A 27442-nucleotide genomic window follows, 5' to 3' on the forward strand; every position below is an offset into this window, starting at 1 on the left:
ATTAAGACTAAGCTTCCATGTGATTTATTTGGGAGCTGGGTGGCGGGGCCCCCCAAAAGACCAAAGACCAACCAACAACAGTGTATTGTCTGCATTATCTGTGGACCACATGCATGAGTTACAGACAGTTGTGAGCCACCATGTGGGTGCTAGAAATTGAACTTGGGTCCTCTGGAAGAGCAGTGTTCCTAATCACTAAGCCATAAATCCAGCTCCTCAGCAAATGTTTTAATTGAAGTAAAACATGATCATAACACCAAGGATCATTAAAATATTTTAATGCTAATATACATTTTTCTTTTCTCAGAAAGACACAAAATTCTTATATATCAGTATTTAACAAAAAAATCCTATTGACATAAATATCAAATATTTCACAAATGGAATAACATATTTTTTAACAAAATTTTCTCTATCATTTTGGAGCATACAATACAGACCCAAATGGAATAAGGATTGCTTCAATCCTGACATTTATTTTTGTAAATTTCATCTTTCACAGCTTAGTGCAGGTACGTAAGATCTCAGAGCTGATGAAACAGAACCGTTGCACACTTCCCTCATAACATCTAAAAGGAAAATATCCTCATTCACAAAGTAAAATAATCTTAACGTAATGTTTGTATCACTTAGAAGTCTTAGAGTACTCTGTGCAGTGCATTTCTCGTAGGAATCTATTGTTATGGAGAACCATTAGGGTTTGTTTCCTCTGTAAATGATTTTTGGATGTTTCAATATGCCCATCCCAAGTGTTGAAAAACTGCCTCATCTATTTACCTGGGATGTGCTGCCTCTTGAACTGTAGATCATAATATGTATCCTTTCAAATTAATGGATGAGATAGCTTAATAAATGTAATCACCAAGGGCTGAGGGGAAGAAAAAAGAACAAACAAGAGAAGGTTTTCCTATCAACATGCACATCCTTCTCAGGTATCCATCAAAGTGTTGGTGAGGAAAATGAAAGATTAACCCTGAGAGAACACATGTGAGAGAAGAGATGCAGTGTCTCACTTAAGTGCTGGCTCTGTTCCCAAGGCTAAGTTGCCAGTTTTTCACTGACATTTCTATTTTCCAACTTTCTGAATCGCAAGATGCATTTCATCAGCTAAAACACACACACATATATACAGTATACAATATGGCACACGCACACACACATATACAGTATACAATATGGCAAACACACACACATACAGTATACAATATGGCACACACACACACACGAGTATTCAGTATGGCACTTGGCACCAACTCAACATGTTCATGAAGTACATATAAAGAATGTAAGGCACTTTCGCGGTTTACAAAAGTGAATGCCTCCAAGTCAGATATTAACCAAAAATGGAGAAATGGCCTCACAAAGTTTATAGGAATTCTGAAAATCCAGGTAGGTACGAATCATCGGTAATCCTGGCTAACATCTTGGGAACCTTAGTGTGACCAAAGGACAGAGGCGTGAAATAATGCTACACCCAGTGTCAGGATTTAAACTGCTCTTATAAAAATCATAGTCCTCGTAGGGACTTCCACCTCTCGGCCATAGGAAACTGTCGTGTAAGCAGCAAGCACACGGGTACACTGCTCTTCAGATGGAGTGGTGATGCCACATGATAAAGACACTTACAAAGAGACTGACACTAAAGACTGAGTTGGTTTTGTGCTACTTAGAAATGTGAAATTTCATCTATTTTTTTTTAAATCAAGCATTTTCAGTTTCCACATAAAAACATCACTAAATAATGTAAGCTTTCCTGACTCTTCAGATTAAAAGAATGTCACACCCCACAATATATTGTGACATATTTTTTTCCAGGAAAGAAAAAAAAATTATAAAGCCAAACACTGATTTAGGGAACAGTCCATTTTTATGTCGACTTCCCAAACGTTCTATAGGAGCCCTTCCTAAATCACAGTGGGCTGGGTAAATCTCTAACAAACTCGAGGTTTCAGAACAGGTATAGAGCACTTCACTTCTGTGCTCATAAGAATTTTTTTAAAAATTATATCTGTTATCTCCTATTAATAAGTCAGTGGTTATTTTAGCCTAAAAAGTATAGTTTTACTATCAATTCCTTAAATTATGATTTAAAATACAACTGGTACATCCCTGTGGCTTGTGTAGGGAATGTGAAGCAGCTCCCTCATTGTTCGTTCATAACTTAAATCTCTGTTGCACTTCGTCTACTATCATTCTGGAAATCGCCAGGGAAGAAGTGGCGGCAGGGGAAGGCGCATTTCTCACGTGGAGAACACGATCCCCAATCTCCCCAGCTCCTCCATCAAACACAAAATCGTCTATCAGATTCCCATCTCTGTCCATGGCCTGGGCTCGTACTCCAGCTGGACCTCTGCAGAAGCAAAAACAAAGTGTGAATCATCGGAGCCAGGGAGACAGGACAGTCTACGAGGTTTCAGACTATTCTTAAGGCAGTAAGACCTTTATTCTAAATGCAGTTATATGGAAATCCACTTGCTTTATGTTCGGCAAAAGGCTGTGGGAGATACTCTGGCCAATACATGTCCTTAGCTACAGCAGAATGACTGTTAAGTAACAGTGTAATAAATACTATCAAGTAGGGGCTGGAGAGATGGCTCCGTGGTTAAGAGCACACCTGTTCTTCCAGAGGACCGAGGTTCAATTCCCAGTACCCTCATGGCAGCTCACAACTGTCTATAACTCCTGTTCCAGGGGATTCAACACCTTCACACAGACATACATGCAGGCAAAACATCAATGTACATAAAATACAAATAAATAATTTTTAAGAAGACTATCAAATAAATATCCAAGTAAATATTACTTATAAATATTTGTTCTTTCCTAAAGCAGCATACAAATTCACATTCAATTAGAATAGACATTTTTTAATTTAAAGTTATAAAATTAATTTATTCTAGAAATCAGTCAATGGCAATCATAGAAATCAGTGGCATCTGCCAAGACCTTTTATATCTGTGGAAGTAGGAGCTGGTTCCAGCTACATAAATACTCCAATTAGTCTATTGTTCTTTTGTATTTTTTGATAAAATATTATTATAATTTATAAAGAAAATAATTTATCCCAATTTGGATTTTTAAAAATTTCTTAATAGTTCAACTTCCAATGTAAGGAAAACCTCCAATTAATTAAAAAGAAATGGCAAGCATAAAAATGAATTAATTCAGCAGCATGTTAATACTGTAGCAAGTCAACTTATGAAGTTCTGCTTTTTGTTTGTTTTGTTTTGTTTGAGGCAGGGTCTCACTTTGTAGTCCTGGATGTCCTTGAGCTCACTCTGTAGTCCAGGCTGGCCTCAAATACACAGAGATCAGTCAGCCTCTGTCTCTGAGTGCTAGGATTAAAGGCGTGAGTCACTACACCTGGCTTTATGTTATTTTGTAATTAATTTTGTTGTTGTTTTTTTTTTTTTTTTTTCTGAGATAGGGTTTCATGCAGCCCAGGCTGCTCTTGAATTCCACGTGTAGCCAACAATGACCTGAACCTTTCTAGATTCACTTTTAAAAATTTTACTTGTATTGGGGTAGCTTCATTTTAAGACAAGGTGAAGATGCCTGGGGTAACTGAATTGTTCCTGCCCCACGCTGAGCAGAGGGGGGGATCCCGAACATAGGCCAGGGACACCTTTTCCTCAAGACCAAGGTTTGTTTATCTGCTCTGGCGGTTAAGTGCGCGATCTCGAACACTTGCTTGCAGACTATACCCGTGCCCTCTCGTCTCCATGATCCACTGGGTCCAGCCACGCCCCTCCTTCTCACACTTCTGCACACACTGGCGCTTATCCCCATCCCAGCTGACTGTGGTCATGCACTTGAAGTCATCTATGCCTGTCAGATCCTCCTCCAACTCCTTCCCAACCTGGAAGTCCAGGATGTAGTTCTGACAGATGCTCAGTGTTTGGTTGCCTTCCTATATGATCTTTGTCTGGCTTTGGTAAACTGGCAATTTTCTAGAAGGCCACATTGACATGGAGCCTACACAGGTATTCCTTGAAATTCTCATTGCTCAGCATCTTCCAGTACCTACTGAAGACCACAGACATTTTGGGGACTGACTAGGGATGGTCATGGTCAGCCAGAGAGAGCAAGAGTACTCTCGACCTTGAATTTGCTGATCCTAGTCTCTATAACCTGAGTGCTGGGACTATAGATATGTACTACCACGTCCAGTTTATCCCCAGCCAAGACTCTGTTTTGTAACAGAGGAAGATTTTTAGATTTAGGTTTCTGCTGTTTTATATAAAATAGTCAAAATTTACAGATGAAGTTTGAATTAATTAAATGCTTTTAGAATCCAAAATCATCTCCTTTGAAAGTGAGAAAAAAAAATCTGTGTGTTATTAAGACACAAGAAGTCAGGCAATCATGAACAGTTTTTATTGATTCTCAGCTCAGATAACAACCTGAGGATACAAAGAACAACCGGATAACACTGTCCTTTAGAACTCAGCCTGCCTGAACAAGGATAAGGACAAAATTAGCCACTATCGACCAAGAGCTTAAGGTGTGCCAAAGATCATCTCATTAATCTTACAACTGCTCTGAGAGGCTGGCGGAGTATGTATGTAACCTCAAAGAAACAAAGAGATCAAGTAGCTTGCCTGAAGCATTCAGGGACACTGTTCACAGAGCTAAGTAAGAATTACAAGGGTGAGAAACTGTATGATCAAGGTAAAGGATCAGCTCTAGATAACCAAGTTTTGGGGTTGGAAGAATTTCCAGGTGAGCATCTGATACGGCACTTGGCGCACAAAAAGGATGCCACCAAAACGACCATTTCAGAGGACAGAGATGCATGTCAGCGTGGGTCCCTTCTCTGTACTCCTCACAGCTTATCTACCTCACCAGCAGCCCTCCTTGATTTCCTCAGCAAAGAATGCTGTTGCTGGTTAAAGTGCCCCTGGGTTGCTGTCATCCTGCCCTGTGTCTTCCAGAAGACAGTCACTGGTGTGCTGTGCTCTGTGTAAAGTTACTTTCCTCTGTACGAGCTTCAAACTGTATGTTCCTCTTTTCCACTAAGTGTGCTGGAGTTAATACTGATTAACCACAGCAAAGAATGTATCTACAGTTATTTCTCACATAAAGACAAATTATCCTTCAATACCTTTTGCTAAGTGTTCAAAATCTATCACTCAAACTAAAAGTAAAATGCTATGTTTTTCTTAAGATTTTCCTGTAGCTCAAACGAGCATGAAATGTCTCAACGACCAGTCTCTTCCTGTTCCGTTTTCAGCCCTTAGGAAGTCCCATGGTTCTCCCCGCAGGGTTCTATGCAGGCTTCCCTTTCAGAAGACTTCCGCTTGGGGGAAGTATTATAATTTGAGTCCTTTAGGTAAGATAAACCAAAAATGCCCTGAGGGTAGACAATGTCTTGTACAACACCTAGCTCATCTCCATGTCTAGGTTCATGTGTTGTGGATCACAGGCCTTCATTCAATAAGGCTACACACTATATTCCTCAAATTCTTTTAGCTTTTAACAACTTTTTAAGAATGAAAAGGATGATTTAGCAAATTAGTAACTATGAACTGAATTATATTTAATATAGTGCTTGCTATTTGCAGCTAAATACGATGGCAAGATACATCCTAGATAGTAAAGTATGTCTAGCAACAACAGCAGCTGAATCTATCATTCATACATCCTTCCATCTGAGACATCCTGCCCTGCATTACTGTCACATGGCAGATACACGGGGGGGGGGGGGGGGGGGGGGGGGGGATGAAAACCTGTGACTGACATCTTGGGCTAGTCCTTCGGAGGCTAGCTCATCGTGGGATCTACTGCCAATCTAAATCTGTCGTGCCGTATGAACATATGTCACTCAGAGGTGCTGCTATGGAGAAGGTAAACAATTCCAACCTAATTTCTAGACACGAGGGAGCAGTGATTTTCCTCCTGGATTGTGGGAGAATATGGTTTTTATCTAGGCTCATCTTATCTTCTGGCAGGCGCTTAGGATGGAATCCGGGCCTTGTACGTGCCAGGAAGAGCTCAACTACTCTACTCATATGGCAGCCCTATATGCCTACAACTGAGATCCTACAAATGGCCTGAGAAAGACTAAATCATACCGGCACGGTCTATTATGGGGCAGAAGCAGTCTCACTAGTTGTGAAGGGCCTAATTCTGTAACTTATCTGCTGACTCTCACCTGGTTATGAGTCTCAGGGGGACCCTAGCTGAGGGAATCCTGTGGGCCTGAATGTGTCTAGGCGAGTCCCTCTGTACAGGTTTGTCAGGTGTTCTGAGGGGAACTTTTTAATGTAAAAAAGCAAAAAGTATGAATTACCATTACCATTTTGTATGGGAAATGTTTCAATAATTATACAAACACAACCAACCATTCATGTTTTATTTCTTCCCTGACCCAACACTCACCTTTTTCCAATGGATTTAAGGCATATCCTGCAGGCATACCATTTGATGTCAACGTGTATGCAAACTATGCTTATTACTAAAGTAGTACATGTTGCCGGGTGGTGGCGGCGCACACCTTTAATCCCAGCACTCGGGAGGCAGAGCCAGGCGGATCTCTGTGAGTTCAAGGCCAGCCTAGTCTAGAGAGCAAGATCCAGGAAAGGCGCAAAGCTACACAGAGAAACCCTGTCTCGAAAAACCAAAAAACCAAAAACAAAACAAACAAACAAACAAAGTAGTAAATGTTAGTATAGACAATATTCAGCCCATATCAACCAAACGGGCTTCAAATTTTTTACTCTCCAATTTACAGACAGAGGGACAGGGAGAGAGAGTGGGGGAGGGGGAAGCTGACTGAGATTCAAGCTGGATCAAACATATCTGGATCCTCTTTTATAAATTAACTTCTCTGTTTATGTCCTTATACTTTTAAATTCTCACACTCTCACATCCTAATTCCCAAGGCCGGACAGACAAAATTCCTTACTACATTTTGGTACCAAGGGAGATATTTTTTAACTAAGAGACCCTCAGTTTTGAGGCATGGTGGCTTATGCCTTAAATCCCAGCACTTGGGAGGCAGCAGCAGGCAGATCTCTGTGAATTCAAAGGTCTACATAGGGTTCCAGGCCAGACAGGGCCTGTCTCAAAAATAAAAAAATAAATAAAAGGCATTCCTTAGGTTCTAACTTTCTATTTACATCCAAAGCCCACTTTCTACTACCAGGGGGGGAATTAAAATATGAGTTCCTAATGCTCTAGTATCTTGTTTTGTGCGATGGATATATACAACTTTCAAATTTCACAGAGCACTTAGTAAGTGCCTGTTTCACTACATGCGAATCATATATCAATTAAAACCACAACTCAAAGGGAAGAACGTGAGACAGGGAGAAAGGACGCCATCTCCTGAGCACACCCCGGCCTTGCAACCACAGCTCACTGCGGCTGTGCTTGCCTGCACTGGGTCTGCACAAGAACAGGCCTGTGAATAGTCAGGCATAGGAGGACGACCTAAGGGGGCTCAACTCCTCCACTGAACTGGTGGTTACTGTAATTCTGGGAGGGGTCACTGCTTTTGGTTGTGTGTCCGCTGGAGAGCCCTCAAGGCTCCAATGAGATCTGAAACAATTTCATGCAGTCACATCTGACGAAGCCCATGAAGTCACAAAACAACAGAAATCATGCATCTGGGATGGGGCTGATAGGAATGGAAGAGAGGGAAAAAGGCTGAGGGAGAAGGTAATCCGAGCGTGTATGAAATGGCAAAAGAATGAACTGAATAAAAAGGCAAAGAACATCTGTAACCCAAGACTCTCACTCATTAAAATCTTTCCTTCTGCTCTAGGGCAGCATCAGTACCAACTCCTCTTGGCAAATGGGTTTTCAATTTTTTCTGTTTGGGGTATATGAATACCCCCTGCTTTCCCTCAATACCAGCTATATATATTTCAAAGATGTTTCTTGTATTTTCTCTTTGAATTTTGTAGTGTGGTGGGTACCTAATTCTCTAGACTAGTGGTTCTCAACCAAGGGAAATTCTGCCCCCTAGAGGATACTGGCAATAAATGGAGACATTTTGGGTTGTTACAAATGCCAGGGGTGCTATTAAATATCCTACAATGAGCTAAATGGGCCTCACAGTAAAGAATTATCTAGTGCAAAAGGTCAACAGTACCAAAGTTACAGAAGTGTCTTGCACTGAATTTTATAACAGCATAGTACAGTTTTCATTCTGGAAATTTACTTTTGAATTCCTTAATAACACATCTAACAAAATGATATGTGGGAAAAGGGGAATCATTGCACATATGACTTCATCTTTTTACATCCTTACAGTGCTAAGAAACTGCAGTAGCATTAACATGTAGGCACCATATTTATCAGAAACTATCTTAAGGAGCTTAGAGCTAATAGTAAGAGCCTTGGTGACAAATCACTTAACAATGTTTGTACACCTTATGTATATATATCTAACAGATAATAACTCCACATTCCAGTCTAATGTACAACAGTAAATGGTTGCCCACAATGCCTTGCTAAGCACTAAGAACCAAGACGAATGTCCTACTGATATTTAAGGGCACAATTTCAGAGTAGCACAACCTTCTAAGTGTGGCTTCTATTAGCTTGTTCCTCTGCAGTGCTGGGATCCAACTCAGGTGCTCATATACGTGTGCTCTGTCAGCTTTCACGATCTAACACTGCTTACATGGCTTTGACACACTATGAACAGGACACTTAGGGTTTGGATACACTGGGTTGCATGACAAGTAAGGCAAGGCGAACTGAGACTTCAAGCCGTGAAAACTACTAACGATCTTACTATTTAATATTTCAGGCATATATACAGAAGTAAGTCACCAGAGATAAAGCAGAGGTCCATGAGGTATTCACAGACCCTGATCTTCCCTCCCTAGCAGTAGCCACTCTCCTGAATCAGGTACTTATTAGTTCTGATTGCTTTTTATTTATGGTGTTCCATAAAAAAATATGTAATATTATACTTGTTTTTCAACTCATGCAAATGATATCAAATACATCTTCCTTGTGTTTAGCAAATTCATGAGTTTAATGGCTAGACAAATCAGAATCAATCAAGAGAAAGAATGCATAGGATCACTAAATATATTCAGTGTCTCTGTCTCTACAGAGGAACTCTTCTGTGATTGAGCTGACTGTCCCCACATGCACCTGCAAATGGGTTGGCCTCGGGCTTCTATATAAAGGTGGTAACTGAATATGGGAAGTGAATTCACCACCACAGTTTCAATACAGACTCCCAGATGCCCATCCAACCAAAGACTATTGGCAGCAGTAATAGAAACCTGATTTAACCGCCGTGTTTTCAGATATAAGACATTATACGTCTGCAACTGCAAACCACTGAGAACATAAAAGGCTTTGTTTGTAATGAGCACAAGAAAATAAAGCCTGGATTTTTTTTTTTAAAGCCTTGATATTTTTATCCCTTCCATTTCAGAAGGTGAGTAGAAGAGATAATAAAGAAATCATAAAGTGGGTTTTTAATAGTTCTTCTAAAGAGTCAAGGAGAATGGTCTCAGAACGATACATTAGAGACAGGTTTAGAACAGGAAGGTCTCCCCTGCCCCAAGGGGAACAGCTGACGTGGCTGTTATTCTTTTCAGATTCACAGTCAAGCTCACTGACATGTCACACCAGGCCAGTTCCAGCAGCTGCTCAGAGAAAGTAGACATTTGGTGCTCTGGAGCGTCATGGAGGGCTATATCATAATACAGTATGAATACCTCAAAGGACACTGTTGATTAGGCCTAACAACTGCCAAGGACACTAAAATATCACCAAAGAGAAAAAATATTTGGCTTGGATGATATTCAGGTTCTACACATCAAGTCCAGAAACTCTTTAATTCTAAGAAGAAGAAACCAAAACCTTTTCCTGACACCTCTGTAGCAAGAATTTAGATTGATTACTGCCACACTACTTCCCACTTCTGTCCTATAAACAGAGTTGGACAGGAACAGAAGGAGAGGGAGGGGCTGGAGAGATCACTCTGTGGTAGCCTGAATTTGATTCCCCCTATGGGCAACTCACAACCACTTGCAACTCCAGTTCCATGGCATCCAATGCCTCTGGCCTCCTCAGGCCCCTGCACTCATGTGCACATACCCCACCCTCACCCCCACACAATTAAAAATAAATCTTTTTTGCAAATAGAGAAGAACACCAACAAGTACGTATCTAAAGAATTTTAAGAGTTCATTAAGTCAGCCCACACCTTTTAATCCTAGAACTCAGGAGGCGAAGGGGGTAGATCTCTCTGAGTTCGAGGCTAGCCTGGTCTACAAAAAGTTCCAAGACAGCCAGAGCTACATAAAGAGACCCTGTCTCAGAACAATAACAACAACAAACAGAGGGGTAGATCATTATAAAGACCCAGCTCTAAGGGCTGTGACACAGTAATGAAAAAGGAATTCAAACCTCTTGGGGAAAGAGAGCAAAGACTCAGAAGATGTGCTGAGTTTTGCCGGGTGGTGGTGGCACACACCTTTAATCCCAGCACTCGGGAGGCAGAGCCAGGCAGATCTCTGTGAGTTCAAGGCCAGCCTGGTCTACAGAGTGAGATCCAAGACAGACATCAAAACTACACAGAGTAACCCTGTTTCAAAAAACACAAAAACAAACAAACAAACAAGCATAAGATGTGCTGCCTGAAAGAGAGCCATCACCAGCCAGACCTGCCTCCCCAGTTTACCACCCTCACCGCGTTTCCTTACCGAAGCACATCGCTGGTGGTGATTTCAGGGATGAACTTTTGAAGATGCTTCACTGTTTCACTGAGAAAACAGGCTTTATACATTTCATTTGCTCCATAAGAGAAATGCTGAAGCACCAGTTTAATGAAACCACTGAGAGTGAAGAAAGAAAACTTTATGAGACAGAGGAATCCTTTATTACTATAAAATATCTTTACAGTTATTAGATTTTTTTGGGTGAAGTCCTATAAATCTGTAAAAAGTCAGAAAAATTATACAAGAAAGAAACTTTTGGCCAAGATAAGGAGAGGAATTCATTCATACTTAAAATGTACAAGGAATGTGGTTTCAAACTGGTAGTCTATGAAGCTTGCCAACATTAAGGCTTTCAACACACTAAAAAGGCATTTTAATACAGGGCATTAAACGAGGGCATTTCCTAGTTTAGTCAGGTACAATATTCTAGTAGTGGTCCTCAAGTGAGATGCTCTACACATACTGAAAAGTTCAACCTAATCCTTCTGCTACAGGATCTGCAGAGGACAAAATCTATATAGTTTAGAATGCTTTGCAGTGGTTTGATGGAAACTCTCCTGAAGAGAAACATTACTAAAAAGACCAAACAGAGGGCTTGGGAGACCACTCATTTGGTAAAGTGTTTGCTGTGCAAACAGAACAACCTGACTTTGGATCCTCAACACCTACGTAAAAAGCAGGCATGGCAGAACACGCCTTTAGTCCCAGCACTGGGGGGGTTTGAGAGAGGAAAATCCCTAGGGGTTGCTGGCTCCTGATCTAGCTGAATAGGTGAGCTTCTAGTTGAGTGTGAGACCCTGTCTCAAAAAAATAAGGCAGACAGTGATTGAGGAAGACACCCGACATCAAACATGTACAGGCACACAGGAAAAACCAAACATGAGGCTATTTCTTAGAACAGTAAGGAATCTGTGTCATAAGTCTATACAATAGGACCCTTAAATTTACACACACACACACACACACACACACACACACACACACACACACAATCTCATCAGTAATTTATCTAATAGCTTATAAAACAGTGGTAAAAAGCTTGGAATGATGTTCTCAAAGTAAGTCCTATTAGTTTCAGATCTTTTAGCAACATTTGAGATATGGACTACCAGATGTATGAATGGCTTTGGCCTTACTTTCATTTTAGCTAAGACATCATCACCCTGGTTCATCACAATCTTTGTGAGGTAGTTAAACATTATACTCAGCGCTAGGTGTACAGTCCAGTGGAAAAAACCTGTTTGGTATATGCAAGGCTCTAGTTTTGATCCTTAGCATCAAAATCAAATAATCAAATTTAGGCTTACTACAGAAGGGTTTTAATTTGGATGAATAAACAACAACAACAACAACAACAACAACCGCATATGAGGATCTATTCCACTAGAATAGCAAACACTTTCCACATTAGGAAAAATAAGCACATAAGATCATCTTACGGTGACTCTGTTACCTCTTGAGAATTATTTCCATAACATCTCTGGTACTGAAGTCAAAGGGTCTGTAACCTTCCCGCTTGAAGGCAAGCACCGCATTAGGCCCCAGCCAAATAGTGCCGTCCAGCTTTGGTGTAAAGTGAACTCCTAAGAAAGGAAAGCGGCTATCCGGGACCTGCGGAGTCAACACAGCAGCCAACTGACACTCCACTTTACTGCAGATACAGATGTCTAACCGGTAAGATTAGACAGCTCCCTCTAGACATCTGGATGCATTGTGAGTCGTATTCAGACGGCCTTTTCTAGTACCAGGATTTCTGGTTTACAATGCTACTGACATTAATATATGTTGTTCCACTTCTCTGTATTTCTGGGTAAAGGGGGAAAACAATGAACTGTTCTAATTAGTATTATTTCATCTGGTTCAACCTAACATATTTGTGGGGACTTGTTCATCATCAGGGTAAACGCAGCAGAAGAGTGGGCTTTTTTTTTAAATGCCCCTGACTTTTACCCCTGTAACTAGAGTGGGCACGTACACAAAGTACACCGCTGTGAGTTGGATATTTCTTCTACTACAGAGCAGGGAGGACCTGGATTTCTTGTAGTACTTTGTGCTGATCTACTGTGTACCCTAATCCTAGCACCTGGGAGGCAGAGATCTGTCTGGATCTCTGTGAGTTCAAAGCCACCCTGGACTACATGAGATTGACTCAGTCTAGGAGAGAAAAAGAGCCAGGCAGTGGTGACACACACCTTTAATCCCAGTACTTGGGAGTCACATGCCTTTAATCCCAGCACTTGAGATCTCATGCCTTTGCTTGGGAAGCACGCATGCCTTTAATCCCAGAAGGAAGTGATATGGTGGGCAGAGAGAGGTATATAAGGCGTGAGGAGACAGGAACTGAGTCTTTTGGGCTGAGGAAGCTTTTTTTGGCTGAAGCCTTTCTGGCTGGAGCTCTTTCAGGCTGAGGAGTTGGTGAGGTGAGAGGTGGTGGTTGTGGCTTGCTCTGCTTCTTTGAGCTTTCAGCTTTCACCCCAATATCAGGCTCCGGGTTGTTTATTAAAAGATCATTTTAGAAATTTGGTTTTTGTACTTACATGGTGTGTGTATCATGCTTTCTGAGACATGCAATGCCCGTGAGAGTAGAAAATGGCTTGAGGCAATGGCAACCAGCAGAGAGATGGGATGCCCACGTGCACAGCCCCACCCCTCTTCTCATGCAGGGGGAAGCCCTCATTTTCACTTCCTTTATGCCCACAGCCAGCTCCGTAAGTAAGAAGACAGAAGCACCACTACCTACCGGGTAAATATTTCCTTTTACAAGGTAGCCCTTCTCTGGCTTTAAGATGAGGTAATCTCCCCGGAATGGGACAATTTGAGGATCAGGATTGCAGCCACTCAACTCCGAAATACGGTCTGAGTACAGTCCTGCACATGTCACAACATAGCGACACTGAACTTCCTCTCCCTGACAGAAATAAAAGAGCACGGTTAGTTTCTAAATATGAGAAAGAAAGTATGGTACAGTGTTTGTCTATGTGAGAACTTACTGCAAAAACAAAAACAAAAAACCCTCCAACTGAACGGAGAATCAACAGAGGCTGAGATAAAGGCAGGCTGGGTTTAATTAACAAACTATATGCATGGAAATAGCACTCTGAATCCCATTATATAGCTGATTATGCTAATTAAGATACTGTGGTGGGGGGAGTGGTGGAGGGGGAGGTGAGGGCAGTCTTAGTATGTAGCCCTGGCTAACCTGGAACCTAACCAGGTTGCCTTGACCTCACAGAGATCCACCTGCCTTTGCTTCCGAATACTGGGGTTAAAGGAGTGTGCCACCATACCCAGCTATACATGTTATTTTTGAAAAGGAATATGCTTGCATAAAGAAATAGATCAAAAGGGGGAAGACAGATGTTAAAAAATAAGAATACATAAAGATTTTTTTTTTCTAAAAGAAGAAATTCAATGTAACTACCAGCAAAACTGGACCCTTCTTTTCTAAAACTCACAAAAATGATTTTGAAGCTGGCTATCGTGGTAAATTCCTATAATTCCAGAACTTGGGAGGCTGAAACAGAAATGAGTTCAAAGCCAGCCTGGAATACATCCCAAACACCAGACCAGCCAGGGCTACTGAGCAAGACCTTATCTCAGAAAATTTCTTTAAAACACTGACATCTGAAATGGAGTTAAGATTTAAATGTAAAGCCTACAACTGAAGAATGTGAGAAGGCCTAGAAGATGCTCTTGATGCTGGCCTTGGCGACGATTTCTGGAGACAGCACCACAGGCACAGGTGAAAGAAGCCAAGATAACAACTGGACCACACCAGACTCAAAACTTCTGCCCAGGAAAGGAGAAGGTACTTGCAAGCCATACACCCGACAATGGGCAGTTACTAATGCAAAAAAGAACCCAAGAACTCAAGGGCAAGAAAGCAAACTTCCCTTTGAGCCCTGAGCTGTCTGGAGGCTGGTCCCCCAGGAAGTGAAGAGACACCCTTTTCAAACAAATATAAATTACCGATAGTTAATGAGAAAGATGCTTGACACCACAAATCTTCAAAGAACTGCAAGACAAGACCCTGCAGGCCAGGCATGGTGGTGCACACCTTCAATCCTGGTGCTTGGAAGGCAGAGGCCGGAGGATCTGGTCTATACAGCAAGTTCCAGGATAGCCAGTACTACGAAGAGAGACCAAAACCAACCAAACAAACCCTTGAGATAGCCTCTCAGGAAATACATCATTTGTCTATATATTACTAACTATTTCTTTATCCTCATTATCATGGGCTAATTTTGTTCCTCCAAAATTCCTAAGTTCTAGTTCTATCCCCATTAGAGAGGCAATTAAGGTTAAATGAGGTCATAAGGATGTAAGCCTGATCCAAAAGGTTTGGTATCTTCTCAAGAAGAGATACCTGAGATCAGACATGTGAGGATGAGCCACTTATAACCAGGGAGAGCTGGGGATACAGCTCAGTAGAGGGGTGTTCACCTGGCACCTTAGAAACTCTAGCCACTATTTCCAGTTACCTAGGTTTAACCTCTAGCATTCAAAAGCAATAACACGTGAAACCAGGAAGAAAGACCACACCAGAAATTAACCCTGACAGCACCTTCTTATTGGCCTTCTAGGTGCCAAAGTATGAGAAAAGAACTGCTGTTTAAATCACCCAGTCTGTGGTTTCTTCCCAGCAGCCTCTCGGGGTCTTCTGTTATCTAACACAGAGTTTCTCAACCTCAGCACTACTGCCATTTGAAGCAGTTTTGACAACCAAAAGTCTCCAGACACTGTCACTGTCCCCTAGGAAAAATAATTTCCAGTTGAGACTAACAATCTAATGAAGATGTTTAATAATGATCACCCTTATATCTCATTACTTAAGGATCTAAAAGTAGAAATATAACTCATATTGAACTTCTCCCAAAGACAATGGGTTCAGTTTTTTTGTTTGGTTGGTTGATTTTTCGAGATAGGATTTCTCTTCGTAGCCTTGGCTGCCCTGGAACCTGCTCTATAGAACAAGCTGGCCTTGAACTCACAGAGATCCATCTGCCTCTGCCTCTGCCTCCTGATACTGCCCTGCAAGACAATGGTTTTTTAAATCTGTTTTGGAGAGTTAGCATGTTTCACTCACATGAGGAACAGTTACATCTCATTAGATGAAAACATAATTTTGCCACTGTCTTTATTTGCTGGTTAAGTACAGTTTTAACAGAGGCATGTGTCCCTCATCTGTTGGACACAGTGAGCGATGCTACAGACTACAGTGTCCACTTTAGCGACTGGCTTCTCAGATTGCATGGAAAGCCTGGGACCCGCCAGCTTCCTTCTAACCTAGATATCCCCACAAGTGTTCAGGCTGAATTCTATACAAATCCTCTCCCACTTAGGAGTGACTCTGCTCTTCTCACTGACACTGAGGGACAGGGAGTGTCCTGTGGCTCTTGCTTTGGACTATGTGAGAATGAAGGAAAGCAGCCATCTCCCTCTGCATAACCTATGCACTCCTCCCAAAGTCCCTAAATCAGTCGTTAGTGAGTCAATGTACAGCAATCGGCAGAGTGATAAAGTATCTACCAGCTTGGGTGGTGGTGGTGAAGAGACGGCACAGTGGTTAAGAGAACTGGCTGCTCTTGCGGAGGACCTGGGTTCGGTTCCCAGACCCCACATGGTGACTCCCAATGTTCTGTAACTCCAGTTCCAGGGATCCAATGCCCTCTTATGATCTCAGAGGTCACCAGGAACTCACACACTGCACAGACACACATGCAAGCAAAACACTCATACACATACAATAAGACATTTTTTTTTTTAATTCTCAAAAGACATGAAAGAGAGGAGACTAACTGGAAAGAGAAAGCTGAGCAACAGAGTAGTGCATCTGATCAAAATATTTCATATGTGTTCATAAAAACACAATAATAAAGCCCATTATTATATGCAATTAATATATGCTAATAAAACATTTAAAAAACCCATACAGTGACTGGCTCCCAAGGAACCACAATTGAGGTGGTGCTCTGACATGTATACACACACGTGTGCATTCGCACACAAATGTATCTGTACACACTTGAACATGTACACACACATAAAACAGACATACACAAAAACGTAGCAATCATTCAGTACAATTTTACAAGTAAACGAAAACCAGCTCAAGAATCTTTACCTTGGTATTCTTGACAGCAATTGGATAGTCCACCCCTGGCAGGGACAAAAAGAACTACTGAAACTTTAGTTTGAACAAAAGAAAGCTGTCATTATTGGAATATTATACCAGTAACAAATTTAAATGACTGTCTTAATTGTACTCTAATTTTCACCCTGAAGCTTTTTTACAAAATAAGAAGACTAAAATAATTCATATTTGACAAAACATAAAACTCTGGCATGTTTTAGGATGGTTTCTTTTAATTCATTAACTAATACACACTCTCGAGCTTACCCTAGCACAGAGCCCTGTTTCACGGAACAATTCCATGCTCTGCATGTACAGCAGTGCCATCTCAATGAACTGAATGTGACCCACAGAACTAAAGCATGAGACAGTAAGCACAAGACAACCTTGTGTCCCAGTGTTGGCGAGGATTCCTTGCACTGGTTGTTCAGAGAAGCAAGGACTTTCACAACACAAAAATTCCAATAATGAACTGACCATTGATCAAGTTTGTTCCTACTTATTGATGAGCTACTAACAGCCTATAAAGTGTATGTACAGGAAATAAAGACTGCAATCTACCTATATTATGAATCTGACTTATTCTGCTACCCACTTATAACAATTTTATTTAATACATTTGTTCATCATGTTATGAGTGTAGAAAGATATTGAGCAAGTGATTCGTACAATCCAGATGTCCTTCAAACCCTGCTAAGGAAGAACCTGATTCTCCTTCAAATTTCCTTACAGCAAACAGAATGCTTACAAGCCTCTTGTTTTACTAAAAAAGAAAACGACTCATCTCAAAGCCAAATAAAACAGGCTAGAACTGCCGTCTAAGAGGGGACCAGGAGGTCAGACTCGGGATGGCTGAGTCTTTTGATGATACTGATCTGCTGGTGGAAATTGGGGTGTGTCCGAAGATAGCCCCACAGTCTGATTCAAGATGTCTGAATGGCGCTAAAGTCTGTATTCACAGTAAGCATTGCAGAGAGGTGCCGACTGACCTTCGGGGAACTGTCTGGAGGCTAACTGTACATAATGGCCTTGGCTGTCAGACTTTGGTGCCAATCAAATGTCTACTCAGTGCCTAGTTCTATCAGCACACAGACACCTAGGAACTGTGGGTCTGCTCTGTCCAATCACACCCATCCCCTGCTGCACTCACCTGACTCTGTGCCCTACTCTAGCCTGGCTCCTGGGAGTCTCCTACAGGCATTGCCAAAGGAAAAACAAACCTTTTCTTTTTTAATCAATACAAGTATTTTGTAGAGAAGATGGGGATAACTTACCATCCTTACTTCTGGAAGGGCTTTCTTTAGCTATTTCAATGTCTTTTACCTCGAAATCTTTCAAGATAGAGCCACCTGCATCTTGGAAATCCTGGGCAAATGACAGAGCTACCTGTTGATAGTCCACAATGCCAGTATATGGACAATCAATAGCCATTAGACCCTAAGACAAAAGTATAAAAACATCAAATAATAATACAGTCAAGAATCACTAAAGTTTGTTCAAAGTCATCCCCATCTCCCCCCACCCCCCCCCCCCAGACAGGGTTTCTCTTTGGAACAGCCTTGGCTGTCCTGAACTCCCTTTGTAGACCAGGCTGGTCTTAAAAACATAGCTCCATCTGCCTCTGCCTCCTTAGTGCTTGCTGGGATTAAAGGCGTGCGCCGCCACTACCCAGTTGCAAAGCTTTAATTTTGTTTGGAATCTTATGGTTTTTTTTTTTTTATTTTGATGTGTCACACACATTATCCTTGCTTAACAAAAAACCTGACACAGTGTTTAAAACAGTAACAGAAAAGTCTACTCTTATTAAATGCCTAAATTTGGTCATGAACGTGTGTGTGTGTGTGTGTGTGTGTGTGTGTGTGTGATGTGCCTACTAGAGGGGAGGAATAATACTTGCTAAATAAAGCTGGGTGGTGGTGACACACGCCTTTAATCCCAGCACTCGGGAGGCAGAGACAGGTGGATCTCTGTGAGTTCAAGGCCAGCCTGGTCTCAAATTGAGTTCCAGAAGAGCCAGGACTGTTACACAGAGAAACCTTGCCACAAACAAACAAATATATAAAATACTAGCTTTTGTAGTGGTGCACATGTCACTCACAGCCAGTGAAAACTCAAAGCTGTTCTAGCTCCCTAGTCACATGGTATGCAGGGCACTGCAAGGATCTGCTGCAGGTCTTCCAGACCTTAAACGGGGAATGGGGGACATTCTGTGATCATCTGGGTAATAAGAGAAATGAAAAGCCTGATTTTTGTTGTGTTTCTCTCTGTCACTGAAAGCATGCATTTAAGCCTAGATTCATGTGTATTTATTTATTTGTTTGTTTGTGAATGAATGGTGAATGTGCCACTAGTCACAGGACAAATACCGAGTATGTTTACGTGCTGAACCTTGCACTGCATATACCCATCAGTTATCCCAATCATTTTCCCTCAGAAGGTAACTAGTTCTCAGATAACTAACGCCTGGAGCTGAGTGCAACCAGTCGTTTTTTATGATGTTTTGTTTGGTCAACACAGCAGTGCTGTTCATTTTTAAAATAATATCGGAAATAACATTTTAAATATTTCACTGGTATAGTGCCTTAAAAGCTTTTCACTCTACCCCACTCCACAAACAATGTTTCCAGATGCCGGGGTCAGGCCAAGGGCTTACAAAACATGCAACATTTGGCAAACCTCACCATTTACCTAACCAGGCTCGATTCTAGCACACAAAAAGTCTGTTAGGGTTAGGAGGTCGCTCCTATTTTGATATGATTGACACACGTGAGACTTCATGCTGGACTTACTGTCCAACAATCCACAGATTCACAAGTCAACGGCTATACTCAGTCTTAGCCTCTAGATAGGACGCTGGGCACAGCAGCCTTGGGAGGTAATGTTTCGAGAGTTTAAGCTACAGAACTAACTCCCGTGACAAGGCAGGGATAGAAACGTTCAGCAAACGTGCTTCGTTCTGAATGCAGGTTCTTTAGAATCCAAACATCCTCCTATTGCCTCTGTGCTCTGGTACCTGCACACAAACCCCTCAAATATTTCCCGAGTGAATAAAACGTCTTTAAATGGTTGCATTTTCACCTTTCAGAGCTCTAGAGAGTCTCCCTTCTGTTTTTTCTCTTCCTGGTCTCGGACTCGCTCCTTCTGAGGAAGTATGGGTGCCCCTAACTGAATGTGCACAGAAGGTGGGGAACAAGCCATCGTGGCCAAGCCGTCCAGTTCCCAGGTCCAAGCCTGGCTATAGCTCGGTCATCTGAGATGGGGCTGGTGGACAGGCTGGTTGTGCTCTCAACCTGGAGACTGGCCACGCACTGTCTAGATTAGCAGGTCACAGCTTGAAAAACAATGCAATGGCAGGTCAGGCGGCTGGAAGGTGGGTCAAGGAGAGCCGGGAGCTAAACCCAGTGAGGAAACAAGGGAGAAAAGCATGTGCTTGACCTCTTAGGCTGAGAGAAAGGGCCCCCGGGTCAGACTGAGTCAGGACTGTCACTGGGGATGACTCAGAGGGTACCATCAAGAGTTGCTCCCCACTTCAAAGTGCACAGAGGCAGCTTCAAGTTTTGCGAGACCTCGCCCTGGGGTTTTTCAAGGGATCTGGAGCAACAGTGCTTTAGAATTGGACCTCTTTGTAGCAGCCAGGAGACTCGGGAGTGACTGTGTACCACGGAGACATTCGTGGTTGTGGTGGTGAGGATGGGAGATAGGGGAGGAACTTCCTCAAGGTCCCTCTGTGAAATAACCAGACTGTATTTCCCACCATGTATTATCACAGTTATGACTACAGATGACATCACAACACTGTGTGGCAGCTTCAGGGAGAAGCATGGTCCACCTCTGTTATAAGTCCTCTATCCAATCTTCAAGGGGGCCGTTCGCCTCTGGGACGGCTGCTTTCCTCTTACGCTAAGGTGACAGCACTCCCTTGGCCAAGTCAGAGAATGACTCCATCAGAAAGTTTAGCACTCTGTGCTATATTAAAACCGATCTCCTGTCACACTACGGAGGACAGCCACACTTCATTCCTCATCGTTCATATCTGCAGTGTCTAAGGTATTTGGCACATAGTAAATAAGGAATTTGCCTTGACTCAAACAGGAAATAAGCCTGTTTTGAGTCCATTATTTGGAGCGAAGCACTTGTTAGGAGCTTGGGAAAAATTGCAACCCATTTCTTCTTTCTTTTTCTTTTTCTTTTTTTCAAGACAGTCTTACAATGTAGCTATGGCTGCCCTAGAACTCACTACGCAAACCAGGCTGGCCTTAAACTCACAGAGATTCGCCTGCCTCTGCCTCTCAAGTGCTGGGATTAAAGGCGTGCGCCACTGCACCTGGCTCAGGGCACATCTATCACTTCTTATTGTAGTAGGTAGCCATTCCAGCCTTGGCCTGGAAGTTCCAACCCCCAGTGAGGCTTCAGTAAAGGTCACACCTACCAGGCGGGGCTGAGAGAGGATGCTAAAGACCCAGTTCCAGATGGTGGGGCTCTTTTTGGTGCCTGGACCCTGGACACTGGAGGTACACCAAACAGAGTTCTCCAGAGAACACCGCCGGACTGCACCATACCTTTGCCAGACCCTACAACCTACCCCTTCATTGTAAGTTAGCCCACAAAATAAACCTCCCTTTTAACTATGTGGAGTGGCCTTAATAATTTCACCAATATCTTATTATCAGTACATACACCTCATCTGCCTCATTCAAAGGATTTAGAAGGATCATATGGTCAGGTTTGAAGAAAATATCCAGTTCATCCTCAATCTTCACAAGATGTGAAAATTTTTGAAAAATTAATAAAAAAATGAGAAACTGTAGACAGTAAGTAAAGCCTGATAAAGAGCACTGGACTCTGGTTCCTGGTGTCTCTAGTCTTTACAGCTCTTCATGAGAACACACAGCAGAGGACAATGAGACAGGCCCTTCCAGATCCCCCAAACTTTGGCCCAGCAGGGAGAATCTGTTCTCAGGCTCTAAAATGGAATTATTTCTACAGCATGCCCAAACCTGTAGAGGTCAACAGGTCTTTTTATTTATTTATTTATTTATTTATTTACTTACTTACTTACTTATTTGTTTGTTTGTTTATTTATTTATTTATTTAGTCTTTTCAAACAAATTGTTAAATTTTAAAGAGTTTTTTCACTAGCAGATAAAATTATTATGTTAAGGGTTGGAGAGATAGCTCAGAGATTAAGAGCACCGGCAGTTCTTCCAGAGGTCCCGAGTTCAATTCCCACCACCCACACGGTGCCTCTCAACTATCTATAATGAGATCTGGTTCCCTCTTCTGGGGTGTAGGAATATATGCAGACAGAACATTGTATACATAATAAATAAATAAATAAATATTTTAAAATTATGTTAAACTGGTATTCCTTTTTGAAGTTTACAAATTGTTTTAGTCTCAAAGGCAATCCATGCCAGTGAAATTCCAACATATTGGCTTCACAATCAAAACATATTAAATCCACACAAAGCTATGAAATACCAACAAATTTAGTGTGCTTTCGGAAAACACTTATTCAGCACAAGTTAGAGAAGGCTGAGTTTTTTCCAGACTGAGTTTTCCGGTACCAGGCCCTACCATAAGTGCTGGCAGACCAAATGAAAATGGAGTCACTTTCATGTCAGCAAAACTGTTCATTTAATCCTAAGAACCCAGAGGCAGATAACAGCCAAATCTCCACGCTGAGCAGTCACAGTCAGCGTGACAAAGCCCCCTCCCCATTTGAACTGCAGGAAAGTGCCCATTGCTCGGCATGCCCTTCCTGCTTTCCTCGGCCCTCTCTGTCTGAGCCGCCTCGGCTCGGCTGCCTGGAGCCACTTTTCAGCTGGGCTACTGTAACTAAGACATGGTAGTGTAGAAGGGCCCAAACAGCCTGACCACACAGCTGCCATGGCAGGCAACACCCAGACCCAGGAAAAACCATACGCTGACCCCACCAGGGAGGGCCTACTCTAAGGGGAAGTACCTGACATCCCAAACATTCCAACCATTACATAAGGTGGTCAGATGTCCCTGAGTCTAGCACACACCTATTTTTGTTTTACAGATACCCCTAGACAAATGTCAGCCAATCAGGGTCCTGAATTCTGGAAACCCCCTCACCCCAACCTCTGCTATGATTAAAAACTCTACCCCACCTGAGCTTGGGGCTCTCTGCTCTCACTTCTGTGTTGGATAGACAGAGAAACCAAGCCTGAAGATTGAAGGTAATAAAGGCTCTTTGCTTTTACAAATGGGGTACGGTCTCCATGGTGTCTCTCTCCATGGTGGTCTTTTGGGGGTCTCTGGGATTTGGGCATAACAGTTAGCACATACTATAATTACAACATAATGCACAAGACAACAGGACAAAATACAGTCCATTCATGACCCAGACACTTGCATGCAGTAGAGGAATATAGTCTCTATAAATGATGCTCAATTGGATATTCATAGGGGAGAGGTGAACATACCTTGACCTATGCCTTATGCTATATACAAAACTCAATTCCAAATGAAAGGTAAAATGTAGTTTTTAGAAAAACTGTTACAGGATATTTGACCATACTGTGAACCCCAAGATTTTACTGTTTACTAGAAAAACCTATTTCTAGTTGTGGTATGACTCAGCCCTAACACACACCTTTAATCCAAGAACTTTCTGCTTGAATACTTTAAACAGGATTAAATAAACTCAACTATAGATTAAGAGGCTGAGCAAGCAACCAGTTAACAGCAAAAACCAGAGAGTAAGGAAGTCAGGAGGATGGGTAGAGAGACACACAGGAAGTAGACGGGAGGGACATTCAGTTTGAGGAGCTTGGTTTGTGATGGTAGGAGGCTTCAGGGACTACAGGGCACTACAGGTAGAGGAGGAAGGTCAGCTGGGTGCTTTCTCTGCCTCTCTGAGCTAGCAGGCTTTCACTCCAGCATCTGGTTCCTGAGTCTTCACTGGTAAAATTGAATGATTGAGATTTTCTTAACAATAACAATACGTAAGATATTTTACAGACCATGTGATAGAAAAAGATTCTTCAAACAGAACATTAAAAGCACTAACCATAAAAGGAAAACATACTCATAAACTGCTAAATTGATTACATTAAGAACTTCTGAAGATACAATTAAAATAAAAGAACAAGTTACAGAGAGGCAGAGATTCCTGTAATATATATTTAGACATAATAACAAGTATATATTTATATACACAACAGATATATACAGACTATATAATAGACTTCTAAAGTCAGTAAGAATTAATAATTATAAAAGAAGCAATAAACCCAATAGAAATATGGTCACACCATTCAAATAGGAACTTCTGGGGGAAAAGTTTCTAAGTCAGAAATAAATACATGAAGGTATGTAACACTGGCTCATTGGGAAAATACAAGATAACCATAATGTAATGCTACAGTTCAAGAATTTTTAAGCTGAAAAATATATAAAACTTTTAAAATATCAACAGGATGCTCAAAAATATTTGATTTTAGGAACATTTTGATTTGTCTGAAGTTTTGGATTAAGCATGTTCAACATCCCCAAATCTGGAAGATTTCTAGCTTACTGCATTTTCAGTAGATAGATTCAGCTTGTAGGACATACCCACAAAAGTGGCTTCAGCAAAAACAAAGACCACGTGTCTGAGGACACAGAGCAACTGGAAGTCTATGTGACTGAGAGAATAAGCCAAGGTACTTTGGAAAACGTTTTGGCAATATTTGCCAAAGCTGAACATAAACACATAAACTGCAACCTAACAATCTCTCTCTGATGTATATGTACCCAACAGCAGTATTAACATTTTTTACCAAAACATATATTCTAGAATGTTCATTCATAGCAGCATTATTTGGAATAGTTTATGGAAACTACCATGTGCACTAGGCTGGTCAATCACTCACCCTGCAATATGGTTCCTTCTTTATTATTTCCTCTTGCTGGATCAGTCTCAAGCCTTGGACTCCATTCTGCAGACCTCTCTCATACAGAGCCTGAAGTCTGGGAATTTCATCTTGTTCAACAGCTACTATTAGCTTCAGAAAATGACAAAATGCATGAATAGAGTTAAAAATATCACCAGCTATCAAAAATATAGCCAATGTAAAAATCACAAATTATTACATGTCTCAAACAAGGTTAATATAAAGCATTTTTCTTTCATAAATCAACTTCTCTCTTTGTTCATAATTTTATTTCTCTCCTTCACTTAGAAAAAAAAAGTCTTGAGAAAATAGCATTAAAACCAATCTCCCCAAATGTGAAATGCAGCCTCATTTCCATTTCTCACTTCAGTATGATCCCGGCCATATAAGCTCTTATCATTATCCCTTCCTCCATGCCAGCAACGAGAGAAGTACATGCTTACAGCTTGCTTTGGTTCCTTTTAAGGTTTATTATGTGTATGGGTGTTTTGCCTGCATGTATGTCTTTGCACCATTTGTGTGCAATGTCCCACGGAGGGCAGAGAGGGTCATGGATCCCCTAGAACTAGAGTGACAGGTGGTTCTGAGCTACCACGTGGGTCCTGGGAATTGAACATGGGTCCTCTGCAAGAGCAGCCAGTGTTCATAACTGCTGAGCCATGTCTCTAGCCCCATTTATATCTTTCAAAGTAAGTACCCTTCTTATTTCTACAAGGAAATGTGAAATGCTAGTTCATAAAAAAGTCAATCATCAGTATAATGAGGCACTACTCTCAATAAACTATTCTTTTGATGTCTTGAAATAAGTAACACAGTCTTTACTAATTCAGAGAGAAGAATACATTTAATCACCTTTCCTCATAACTCTGTTCCTATAGCTCTGGAGAAAGCTATCTGAAACTGAGTTTCTTCTTATTTCACAACAAGGCAAAACCCAGCCACACATTCGTTGTACATCAGCATGCACAAGCCACTACCTCAGACCAAAGAGTCAACAGAATTTCCTGAGGTAATGCTTCTGGTCAAGGTACAAAGGCTACTTAAGTCAATAAATGATTAACTTTTTAAACAAAAATGAGTCAAAGGACACCGTCAAGAAAGTAAAAAGATCACAGAATGGGAGTATTTGGAAATCATAAAGCAGATAAAGGTTTGCCATCTTGACCTCTTACAACCCAACGGAAACTACACAACTTTCTCCTTCCTTTCCCCACTTAACATTCTGTCGGGGCATTTTCTCACGTTACTAAAAAAAATGGTAACACATCTTTTTTTTTTTAATGTGATACATCCTCAATGACATTACGATCCTGTAATGAGCTTTCAGATTTAAAATGTGGAGAAAGGACATCATGACCAACCTTATAGAAATAAGACTCATAAAGAGTGGTATGAACAACGAACTATGCCAAAGAAAGCAGACCATCCAGATGCTCGAATTGTTAGAAAGATACTTCTGAAAATGACTCACAACAAACAACAACAACAACAACAAAACCCTGAACTGAACGGTGACAAGTAAAACAAACGAAAACTTCCAATGAAGACATTTCAGTCATAGAAGGTTCTCAAAATGACAAAGTTTTCTGATGGAGAACAGAGTAATTGCCAAGAGTTAAGAAGAACGGAGAGGTGGGATGTGACCAGAGAGGGACTGATAACTAATCTTTGTGGTGATGGGACATCTTATTTATTGACAATGAACAGTTCATTGTGAATGGGCTTCCATAAACATTATACATAAATACCTATAACTGTATTATTCATAACAAAAAAAGCAAAAACAACTCAAATCATATCAACTCATAAGTACCTAAACAAAATGAGGCCTAGCCACATAATCGAATCAGCCATAAAGAAAAGTGAAGTACTAATTAATGCTACAACATGGATCACCTCTGAAAACATTATGGTAAGTGTATATCTTTTGTAAATGTCATAGAATAGCACATGTTCTGACATAATTCTACTTATAAGATATATAAGCTGGGTGGTGGTGGCACACACTTTAATCCTAACACTTGGGAGGCAGAGGCAGGTGGATCTCTGAGTTCGAGGCCAAGCCTGGTCTACAGAGTGAGTTCCAGGACAGCCAGGACTACATAGAGAGAAGCCCTGTTTAAAAAAAAAAGAGAGAGAGATACAAAGTAGAAAGCAGGTAACTGTATAGAAACAGAAAACAAAATAATTATTAGGCACTCAGGAGAGGTAGGAGTGGAGAACTGGTATATGGTTTATTTTGAGGGTGATGAAAATATTCTAAAACTAGTATTGATAGTGGTACAACTCTATAAATACACTAATAACTAAATTATACACTAATAACTAAATTATATACTTACTGTATGTAGTAAAACTTTAATTACATAAAGATGTCACATCATTTTTGTTATTCCTTAGACTACATTACATTACATAGATACAAGAGCAGAAAAAGTCACATCTTTTTTAAATTTTCAACATTAAACCTAAGAAAACGCTAACTGTAAACAAGCCAAGGGGGCTGGAGAAATGGCTCAGAGGTTAAGAGCACTGGCTGCTCTTCCAGAGGTCCTGAGTTCAGTTCCCAGCACCCACATGGCAGCTCACAACTGTCTGTAACTCCAGTTCTAGAGGATCTGACACCCTCACACAGGCAAAACACTAGTGCGTATTAAATAAAGAAATATTAAGTAAATAAATAAATAAACAAGCCAAGGCCCCAGTGAAAT

General features: G+C 41.2%; 1 protein-coding gene across 1 annotated transcript in view; it reads right to left on the minus strand.

Annotated features, from left to right (window-relative positions):
- Positions 1-1179: 1179 nt before the first annotated feature.
- Positions 1180-27442, minus strand: part of L2hgdh (L-2-hydroxyglutarate dehydrogenase) — a 31074-nt gene continuing 4811 nt past the window's right edge. Inside the window, exons 4-10 of the mRNA XM_036206161.1 lie at positions 24711-24842; positions 18102-18264; positions 16819-16853; positions 13435-13602; positions 12148-12305; positions 10680-10811; positions 1180-2350 (exon numbers count right to left, since the gene is read on the minus strand). Coding sequence (XP_036062054.1) covers positions 2155-2350; positions 10680-10811; positions 12148-12305; positions 13435-13602; positions 16819-16853; positions 18102-18264; positions 24711-24842 — 984 coding nt within the window. The 3' untranslated portion in view covers positions 1180-2154. The remainder of the gene's footprint in view (positions 2351-10679; positions 10812-12147; positions 12306-13434; positions 13603-16818; positions 16854-18101; positions 18265-24710; positions 24843-27442) is intronic.

This window comes from Onychomys torridus, chromosome 14, assembly GCF_903995425.1.
Source record: "Onychomys torridus chromosome 14, mOncTor1.1, whole genome shotgun sequence".
NCBI classification, from domain to species: Eukaryota; Metazoa; Chordata; class Mammalia; order Rodentia; family Cricetidae; genus Onychomys; species Onychomys torridus.